This window comes from Zeus faber (assembly GCF_960531495.2).
Source record: "Zeus faber genome assembly, chromosome: 11".
Lineage (NCBI taxonomy): Eukaryota > Metazoa > Chordata > Actinopteri > Zeiformes > Zeidae > Zeus > Zeus faber.
Window position 1 is genome coordinate 26822770 of NC_137205.1, and position 11024 is coordinate 26833793.

The window sequence follows — 11024 nt, forward strand, 5'->3', positions numbered from 1 at the left end:
ATCCGTTGATTATTATTTTTTTTTTCCAGAGGGGCCTTTATCAACGCCAAGGTGAATAGAACCAGTACACGTGAATTGTAGAAACGAAAAAAGACGAAATAAATGCATAAATAAATAAATACGTGTAATACATTGGGATGTGCGGTCAGAGTCCCTTCAGAAGGGCAGGGGCCCGACAGTTGCATGGACTCGAACACGGAGGTTGATTGTAAGAAGACGCGTGGACACGTGATCATTTAGTTGTGAAAAAACGCGTTGAGTTCGTCGTACGCGGGGGTTCGCTCGTGGTGTAAGTGCATGTCGTGGTAAGGCAGGACGTTCTCGGAGTGCACGCCGCCCCGCACCGCGGAGGGCCCGAACACCAGGCCGTGGGCCGCGGTCTGCCGGGGGGCGGGCACGCCGGAGTAATGCATAGAGTAGTGGAACCCCTTGTCGGGGTCCGGGGACGCGGGGCCCTGGTGCTTCAGGGAGAAGTTGCCGTTGATGCACACCGGGGGGCTCATCGGGCCCTCGTACTCGGGGCTGTTGTACTCGGGAGACGCGCCTCCTCCGTACAGAGAGTCGTACGAGCAGTATCCGTGCGTCCTCAGCGGGTGCGAGTTCGAGCCCGACTGGCAGTGGGGGCTGGAGAGCCGGGCGCACTGGTACGGGTATGAGTGCACGGAGAAGGAGCTGGGGGCGTAGCGGCCCCCGTCCTGACACTGCTCGGTGAGAAAGTTGCGGGAGTTGAGCTGCAGACACCCCGCCACCAGGTTGGTGGTGGGCTGGGACAGGCCCTTGCACAGCGTCTGCACGTAGGACACCAGGTCGGGCCGCTTCCCGGAGCGCAGGATCTCGGACAGGGCCCAGATGTAGTTCTTAGCCAGGCGCAGGGTCTCGATTTTGGAGAGTTTCTGCGTCTTGGAGTAGCAGGGCACCACTTTGCGCAGATTGTCAAGTGCAGAATTCAGGTCGTGCATGCGCGTCCTCTCCCGCGCGTTCGCCTTCTGGCGCCGCAGCTTGGAGCGCTCGATGCGCGCCGGCGTCATTTTGCGCTTCTTCGGGCCGCGCTTCTTGGGCCTGTCGCCGTCCGCCGCCTCCCCCACGTCGCCGCCGTCGTCCTCGTCGTCGTCGTCGTCGTCATCGTCGTCGTCGTCGTCGTCGTCCTCGTCGGCGAGGTTCTCGGAGTGCGTCCGGCTGCTTCTCACTTCGGAGTCGTCCATGTCGTCGTCTGCGAGGCGGCACCGGTCCCGGTCCTCGTCCCGCAGCTTCGGGTCTTCGCCCTCGCTGTCGTCCGTCCAACCGGAATACTTCGGGACGTCGGGGAGCAGCGACGGGTCACTGAAAAGCCTCGTCAGCATCGTGGCTCTGCAGAAGAGAAAAAAGTATTAGGCCCAAATGTTGATGATGAAGATGAAGAAGTGCACATAATAAAAAAATATATAATAATGACAATAATAATAATAATAATAATAATAATAATAATAATAATAATAATAATAAAAATAATAATCATAATCATAATCGTAATAATGGTTGTAATCATAGGCCGATAAATAAAAGATTAACTATAAAGCGCTTATACAATTTATATATGTAGTGGGGCCTATATCAGACTAACTGGTCGATGGAGCTCCTATAATAAAGTAATTGTTAAAGAACAAAGAGGAACAGGTTGAAGCCGTCGTGCCCCGCACACCGCGGTGCGTGTTTCCGTGCCACGCTGCATCCATCCGTGCCACGCTGCATCCATCCGTGCCACGCTGCATCCATCCGTGCCACGCTGTACCAGACGGATCCCCGTTTAACTCCCCGCTGGCAGCCGCGCGCCCTGCGCGTCCTCGCACAGCGGGTCTCAGCCGCGAAGGCCACGTAACAGCCCCGTGGGGTCCTCCGTGGGGGCGACGCGCCCCCACTTTCATACTGCCTTGACGCCCAGACTCTCTTGGCGACATTCCAGCACTATTCACCCGAACTGTAGGGCTCCCCAAAGAGGTTCGAAATGATTTATTTTTATTCATAGGCCCCACAGCTCCGGTTTGAGTCGTGTTGGCTTCCAATCAAGATATAAATAGACAGAAATAAAAGCCTTTCTTTGGTCAATAAACACGCGATTTTATTTTTAAAATATTAACTGGGACAAGCTGCGTATTCTGTTCTATTTCATAATCCTTTATGTTTAATACAGTCTTAATCAAATTATAGGCGAATAATAATAATAATAATAATAATAATAATAATAACTTTAATAATAATAACAATAATAATAATACAATTCTACTTGTAATATTAAAACAATTACAGATGACATGATTTAATATCTAAGACATATCATTACATATTACTCCATATTATTTCTATAATCGAGCCACAATTTTCTTATTTTCCCCTAAAATATAGTATAAAACTATTATTATAAAACACGGCACCTACTTCATGCTCAATAAATAGAAGAACAACACAACGAATAAACATCCAAGCAGCAGCTGGAAATGTCACCCTTGCGCTCACCAGGAAAAAAGAGGTTCAAAGAAGCGCGGCTACTGTCGGTGAACTTGGTGGTGCTGCAGGTCCATGGCCGCCCCCCACCCTTCCCCACACCTTCTCCCCATCTCTTATAGGGTCTGCATGCAGACCTGCAGCGTGGAGGCTGTGCAACGGTTGGCTAATTGACTGGGGGGGGGGGTGGCTGGGGGGGGGCGGGTGCCAGGGGCGAAATCTAGTTTTTAAAATCCAGGCTCAGGAGGTTTGCGCAATTAAAAGGGAGGAGGAGGAGGAGGAGGAGGAGGAGGAGGAGGAAGGGGTATAAAAAAAACCCAACAACAACAAGAACGTTTAATTAACGGACCGTGCACCTACACGAAATAGATTTCACGCGCAATCCGGTATGCACGGCTGCGTGATCCCAAAGCACTTTGGGTTCAGTGGGAAACCTCGAACAAATGGAGAGGGCTTGTTTCCCTTTTAGCTCTCGTTAAATATAAACGCAACTTTGAGGGAGCCCGGGGTCCATTCCGAGGCTCGGGTTCGGGATTAGGGGTTATTACCCGCAGGCCTCATTGAGCCTCCAGTTAAAAACAAAAACAAACAAAAAAAAAAACAAAGAAAAAAAACAAACAAACTCCGCATAAATTGTTTCGAGATCAATTGTTGAAGGGGAAAAAAAGACAAACAGTGATAAATCAGTGCGATCCGCGCTCTGCCTGCTGCCAACGGCGCCGTCCCTCCCTTCCATTTTCACCGGGGTGAACGTGCCGTCCATCGACAAACCCGCCGATAAATCTTCCGCGGAGCTTGGAGACATCTTTAGAGGATGCAGCTGCCGCATGCCTGCGAAATTCCACACTAATTCTTCCCGTTGGCGCGTGACCATTTCGGTGCGTTTTGTTGTTATTGGTTTTTTTTTACATCAAAAAAACAAAAAAAAAATCGAACCGAGTGTCTCAGTGGATCGGTTTATGTAAATGACCCTCGATGGAAATCGGGAGACGCAGCGAAAAAAAAAAAAAAAATTGGAGAAAATGATAATAAAAGAAAACAACAACCCGTCCTCCATTGTCTCAGAGATGCAGATCGATCGATCGATTTGCGTTTGGTATTCGATGCAAAGGTCTGAACACTCGGTTGCGGACGCGGATTCGGCGTTAAAAGTTGAAGGGCAAACGGAGCGATCGGCGAGAGGAGGGAAAGCCCCCCAAAAAAATCGGATCCGCTGTGCGCGTCAATTCACGGCGCGCAAGAGAGAGAGAAAAAAAAGACAACAACAAAATAAAACAACAACAACGCGAGGAATTAATCGTGCACCATTAATCCATCCGTGTCAAATTAAAGTAAACGAATCGCTGCTCATTGCCGGGTCTGTTCTGTGCCCCTGGTTCTTTTCGAGGTGTGTGTGCGTTCCAACTTACCGCGGGGTGGCTGGACGCGCGCGTCGGGTTCAGAGCATCTTCTGGGACTGACGCGCTCCTGAGACGCTCCCGAGACGCACCCGAGACGCTCCCGAGACGCTCCTGCCTCCAGTGCGCTCCCACCGACCGTGTGCGCGGCTCCGTACCGGCTCCGGTGCCAGGCCATATGGTTGGCACGTCACTGGCAGGAGCCGTCACACGAGAGCCGGTGATTGACATGCGCCCGCATTCGGAGAGATTGGCTTCCCGAGGGAAGAGAGGGGCCCGGCCATCTGTCACCGCACCCGGGCTCACACAGCCAGAAAAGAAGGGAGGAAGCAAGGGAGGAAGGAAGGATGGGAGGGAAAAAGAGGAGAGAAAGTAGGTGGAAAAATCCAAAACCCCCAAAAAGATGGAGGCTGAGCAACTATAATACCGTCATGAGCATTGTTTTGACGTGCACGGGTTTCAAGGGATGCATGATAAAGAAAATACAAATAAAATGGCATTAATGAAATAAATATCCAGACAACAGTCAAACTCAAACACTCAGACAAAACAAAAAAGTAATAAATAAAATAGTAAATACCATATGAAAAAATACAGATTTTTATTTTATTTTAAGATATCAACAAAACAGAGCTATATATCTATTTGGTTTAATTCTATATCTTTTTTATGTTGTTTAAGTGTCTCCAATAGTGGTGTCATGGGGGTGCATGTGGAGGAGGGGGGGGGGGGCATTATAAGTGCATTACGCCCGAGGAACAGAAGGCATATTGTTTATTTATTTACCTAACTGGATGAAATGATGCTGTTCTGCATTCAGAGAAGCGACAAGGAAAACCAATTGAGAATCATTTTTTGGGGGGCTCTTTGGTGACAGGAATCAGTACAGACCGATACACCGTTCTAAGATCTGTGTGAGACTTGTGTGAGGAAGAGTGTTTGGGAAGAGAATGATGGAGAAGAGGTAAAGACTGGAAGGTGTGTGTGTGTGTGTGTGTGTGTGTGTGTGTGTGTGTGTGTGTGCATCCTGGTGGTGTTTTCAGAGCAATGCTGAAGGGTGCCTGGAGGGGACGAATGTTAGAGAGGTGGGGGGGGGGAGGAGAGAGACCCAGGTGGCAGAGGCTACCAGGGAGTGAAATGAAATTCAGAATTTAGGGGTGGTGGTGGTGGTGGGGGGGTCGAGAAGATGGTAAAAGGCAGGATCTGGCATACGGTGCCCAAGGATGAAGGGGGGGGGGGGGGGGGGGTGTTGGCACGTCAGTCCCCATGGATACCAGACTCACCAGCATTCACATTTCTGCAGCCTGCCTGGAAGTGTCCTCACCGGCCGTGAGATCTCTCTATTTAGCAGACGTTAGTGGAGTTAATGTTGAATAACGAGCTCCATCACCACCGAGTCCTTGTTGGCCGCCGCCTGGCACCAACTGACTCATACCCGGGGCAGGGAGGGAGGCAGGGAGGGAGGTAGGGGGCAGGGACCCCCCCCCCCCCCCCCCCCCGCAAAAAAAAAAAATGCGGAGGAATGGCTGATGGAAGCCGGTGGTGTCCTTGGACGCCATCACCCGGATTCCTCCTGCGTCCACGTGGAGGGGTGGTGGTGGTGGGGTGGAGCTGTGGGGGGCGGGGGGTGGGGCGGGGGGCAGCTGCGTCTAGGGAGCCATGAAGCTGCACATTCACTAATGTGTCTGCCCCCTTACGGGACAGAGGGATTCTGACCTGGCACCACCCCAAACTGTGAGGTGTGTGTGTGTGTGTGTGTGTGTGTGTGTGTGTGTGTGTGTGTGTGTGTGTGTGTGTGTGTGTGTGTGTGTGCGTGTGCGTGCGTGCACGTGCGTGCGTGTGTGTGTGTGCGCGGGGCGGGGTCAGTTCTCTGCCCTGTCTTACCTCTGCTGCAGAGGGAGGTGAGGGTGACGGGGGTGTGTCCGTGGGGTTTTCGCTGATGCTTCTCAACAAGTCCAAACCTCCGGGTCACCTTGCCAAAACAAATGCTAAATGTCAACAGCGGCTTTATGGGATGTCGGGCTGGAGGAGGCCGCACTCAGCCGGAGCTTTGATCCCCCATTAGAGCTCTGGAGGGGGAGAGCTCGCCCGGAATCACAATATTTCAGAATGACTTTGCATCTTGTTTGCATGTGGATTAGTTGCGTGTAACAGCCACCTGCCGTACACAATGAAAAGGCGGAAAATGGAAGCATTTCCCCTTTAAGGTGTTGAATTCTCCAGTACCCCCCACCCCCCACCCCACCCACCATGGTCAAATGACAGCCAATCAGCATCCAAAGTCATCGAGCCACGCCCCCCTCATACCTTCGTATTCCCTACCTCTGACGTGTCAGGCAGCGACCTGCACTTCACTTCTCTCTCTGGAAGACCTGCAAAGTTCATCTGGCACTCATACAAAATCACACACACGCACACACACACACACGCACGCACGCATACACGCACAAACACACACACACACACACACACACACACACACACACATATAGAGCCCCACCCTCCCTTTCCGGACTCCTGGACCCCATCTGCACCCTCGTCTCTCCAGCCTCCTAATTGCATATGCACAAATGCAAATGCCTATTAATTAATTACTTGACTAATTAGTGCAGTGGTATTTTAGAGCGATAAATCAAGTGGAGATGGGGCAGCGGATGGTGCGGCTGGATGGAAGGGGGCGCGTCCCGTACGTGAGAGGGGAGCACGTGCCCGGAAGTCGGTGTGGGCACCGGAAACCCCGGAAGCCCCCTTCGGTCGCCGAAGAGATGAGGAGGTAGAGCGTCTCAGGTGAATGTTCGAACCGGAGCCGAGAGGAATGGAACAAAAAAGCGGTTTGACGAACCCAAACACAAAGCAAAGGGTGGAACGTGAAGCCAACCGGGATCACCGGCGTCCCATCTTCTCCGCAAGCTGCGATTCATCCCCTCTCCCTGTGAATTACGATCCACAAACACAATCGCTCGCCCTGTCTGCGCAGGGTGTCGTGGTGCGTGCACACCAGTTCAATAAAGAACAGTTGGCATCATTTATGCAGTGATACTGATGTGATAATTGCGGCATCTGTGACGGGGAGGTGAATGATTCTGGCAGCGCCGGCGAGCGCCCCCTTGTTGGGTGCGCGTGCACCCGAGCGTTTGCGCGCCTTTGTTCCGCGTGTGGCTGAGTCTGTGTAGGTATGCCAGGCCCCCCGCCATAGGTGCCCGCCAAGATCTCCGGACTGAAATATTCATCCTCGCCCAGACTGCGCGGTCCTAATTGCAGCATCAGTGAGCTCCGCCTCCTCCTCCTTCTCTTCTGGCTTGACTGCACTGGCTACAAACCTCAGTGGGAGGTGGGGGGGGGGGATCCAGATGCCTCTGTAAGGTTCCTGCGCACGGCGGTGTGGGTCTGTGCATGCTTGTGTGTATGTCCTGTTTTTGTTCTGTTTGGGTTTTCACTGAGATCACTCACTGATGAACTGATGTGTCGAGAGAGATCATTTGTTTTTTTTTATGTGCTTTGATCCACCCATCCATACATCCATACATCCATACATCCATACATCCAACGTGCCTTGTACTGTATTTCCATTCAGTCCTCCTTAATGCCTCCGTCACTGTCTTGACCTTTGACACGTCTGTCGGTCTGTCTGTCAGTCCACGGTGTTCGTGTGGACCGGGGGATCTACGTCACCGGCCCCAATGCCAAACCCAAGCCCCGTGCCCATCCCAGCCCAGCCATCTTGTGTGATTTTGCGCTTTTAATTATAGTTAAAGCAGGATTAATTATGGCAGTGGAAACAAGGGGCCATGCATTATTGATGCTACGAGTGCGGGGCTGGAGGGGGTTCGGGGTGCTAATTAAATCACGCTGCCCCACTGCCACCTCCTACTCGGTCTCCGCCTCCGCCGTGCCTTCCACCTGCTACGGCGCGGCCTCCACCCGAGCCCCCCCCCCCGCCAAAAAAAACCACGCTAGCACACGCTCTTGCTCGGGAAAACCACGCCAACTCACGCGTCACGCTCTTCATCATCCACCGTGGTGTTGTCTGATGTCTGTTGAATCGTCACACAGAGTATTCATGGGACGGAGCACCTTCCCCTCACATCAGCAGGCGTGGCCCTGTCCTTTTACTCAAGTAAAAGCACAAATACCCAGATACAAAATGACTCTGGTGAAAGTGAAGGTATCACATTGACATTTCTTACATTTTTCTCTCTTAAATTGAATTAAAGTATTACAAGTAAAAGTACTTGACATATCCAGTGCCCTGATATAACAGAGCCTATAATACGGCATAAAGCACTACTGTACCCTTTTTCTACAGATGAGTGCTCATGCATATCCCAATTAAAATTGACAAAATAGTAATAATTTGGTCTAATTTACAAGTGTATACAAACATAAATGTGACGTGTGGGAAAGACAACTGATCCAATTACTTCCCTCCTTTTTGGAGCCTCGGCGTAGAAACGTTGCAGTTTGTTTAATCGTCTAATTGTTTTGTTTGATTCCGCATGACCAGAACTGTTTCATTTCTGTTCACGCAGCCAGGGAACCTCCTCTAACCACCGCGGGCTGAGCCCATCTTCATCCGAAAATAGCTAAAGAGCGCCATCTGTCCCATGCCCTGCACCACTGCAAACCAAACCCATTTCAACTGTACTTCCCAGTGCGCCCTCGTTCACTTTGTGCACCATGTCATGAAGCTGCTCATCTCGTCGCTGTTTCCTTAACTTTCTCAAAGTGTCTTTGGGCTCAGCCTCACCCCGCTCTCCGTTACCCCGACACTCTACACCCCCCCAGCCATCATCACAAATGTTATGCATTAGAAGGCACAAGAATCTTTGAGTGTAAGACGAAAAATATAAAACGTGTATTATATAGATCATGAGGGGAACTCCAAATCTATAGATTAGAAGAATCTTTAATTGTCACGCAACACACCACACTACAGCACATGCACACACACACACAAACACACACATGCACATGCTTTGGATGGTGGCCGGTGAAATGGTTCCTCTGCATTTGACCCATCCTGGCTTGTCCTTCCTCCGGGGCCACAGCCAGGAGCAGTGGGCAGCATACGTGGACGCGCCCGGGGACCAGGTGACGAGTGTCCATCGCTGGTCAGACGATGATGTGTGCATGTTTTTGGTGGGGGTCCTTACTGATGTTAGGTGGAGGAAACCCCCATGTGAGCACGGGGAGAACATGCAATTAGAAATTAGAAATTATGCTATATTATATATATATATATATATATATATATATATATATATATATATATATATATATATATATATATATATATATATAAAATTTTCAAAATTTCGAAAAAACATCAAAATTCCCACTGAAATAAACGTGCAACCCAGACAGTTTGACTGTGAAACCGATCCACATCGCCCTGAATCCAATCCACTTGACTTACAAACGGGGCGTTTTTAAAAGAGAGTGTCATGTAATTTAAAAAAAGTAAATTTTAGAGTCACCAGCTGTGTAGTTTGGATAACCACCTGCTAATATCTTAGTTTGTACATTTTTTTAAGCTAAAATGTGTGTGCCGGGCTACAACTTCGGGCCATTGTCCACAATCATCCGCGGTCTGGTTGCTTCATTGTCCACCAGGGCGCAACACCTTGCCGCCAGTTTCGGAATCCAATGATCTCACCCAAGAAACTATATATATATATATATATATATATATATATATATATATATATATATATATATATATATATATATATATATATATATAATTTCAAACCGGTTCAACTTGTTCCCTTTTCCCCCAAAAATATATCAATCAAATAGCAATATATCAGGGTGCGTATAACGTCACTATTCGCTGAACTTTTCCTGCATTGGTCCGACCCCCAATCTTGGGGCTCAAATGTCAAATGATCTGTAACACATGCAGCAGCCCTTCCACTAGAGTTATAATCAGACACGGGTTTGTTGAGTCATGAATCGCTCCCTGTTCCTGTTTATCCCCGTCGGCTAGCAGATGGCGCTGTTGTACACGGATCACCGTTCCAACGGTGGGGGGTGGGACCGGGCCCGGTTCCCCAGGGTGATGGAGCAGCTCCACGGCTGGGCCGCCGAGCGGTGCCTGTTCAGCGTGTGGTAGTGGTACCTCATCGCCCAGATGCAGGGGGAAGGAGTCCAGGCTTACAAGAGGCGTTGAGTGGAACGCGTCGCCGCCCTTTAACCCCCACATGATTACCAGGACACCCGCAACGAGGGAACAGTGCTCCCCTCTGATCCCCGTCAAACGTCAAATTCCAGCTTTTGCAGTGTGTCGGCTCTCTCTCCCTCCCCTCCCCTTGTGCATGGATCGCGTCATTTACCGAGCACAGCGTGTAGGTGAGAGGGCGGCGTTTAACACGTGGGAGTGATTTTTAAATGTATGTTTCTGAAAATATGCTATTTCGTTCAAATCCTTCACACTCACAATACATGGAAGCGGGGTGAATATTCTGGGTCGTGTCAAAGGGCTTTGATAGGATCCTTTTGTCCTTCCCCCATGGAAGAAACCCACTGTTGTGGGTCAAATTACATACTTTACCCCAATCTGTCACTGGAGATAGGAGTGCCCCTTGTGTGTGTGTGTGTGTGTGTGTGTGTGTGCGCGTGCGTGCGCGAACGCGCAGATGTCCCATATTGTGCTGTTCGTTCCCTCTCCGTCAAAGCCATTATTGGAGCGTTGAGGATAAGTCGACTCTGTGAACAGCCTAATATTCGAAAAAACATCAAAATTCCCACTGAAATAAACGTGCAACCCAGACAGTTTGACTGTGAAACCGATCCACATCGCCCTGAATCCAATCCACTTGACTTACAAACGGGGCGTTTTTAAAAGAGAGTGTCATGTAATTTAAAAAAAGTAAATTTTAGAGTCACCAGCTGTGTAGTTTGGATAACCACCTGCTAATATCTTAGTTTGTACTTTTTTTTTAAGCTAAAATGTGTGTGCCGGGCTACAACTTCGGGCCATTGTCCACCATCATCCGCGGTCTGGTTGCTTCATTGTCCACCAGGGCGCAACACCTTGCCGCCAGTTTCGGAATCCAATGATCTCACCCATTTCTAAAATCATTTCAATTCTGCAACCAATTTTGTCAACCAAGCATCCGATGTGGTCGATTTGGCTCCAAACGAGTC

General features: G+C 49.9%; 1 protein-coding gene across 1 annotated transcript; it reads right to left on the reverse strand.

Annotated features, from left to right (window-relative positions):
• Window positions 1-236: 236 nt before the first annotated feature.
• neurod2 (neuronal differentiation 2) lies at window positions 237-1343 on the reverse strand (the record flags this gene model as incomplete). The annotated part of the gene is made up of 1 exon (XM_080008876.1): window positions 237-1343. Exon 1 carries the CDS (start codon window positions 1338-1340, stop codon window positions 237-239), a length of 1104 nt encoding a protein of 367 aa, XP_079865002.1. The 5' UTR covers window positions 1341-1343.
• Between the last annotated feature and the right edge of the window lie 9681 nt (window positions 1344-11024).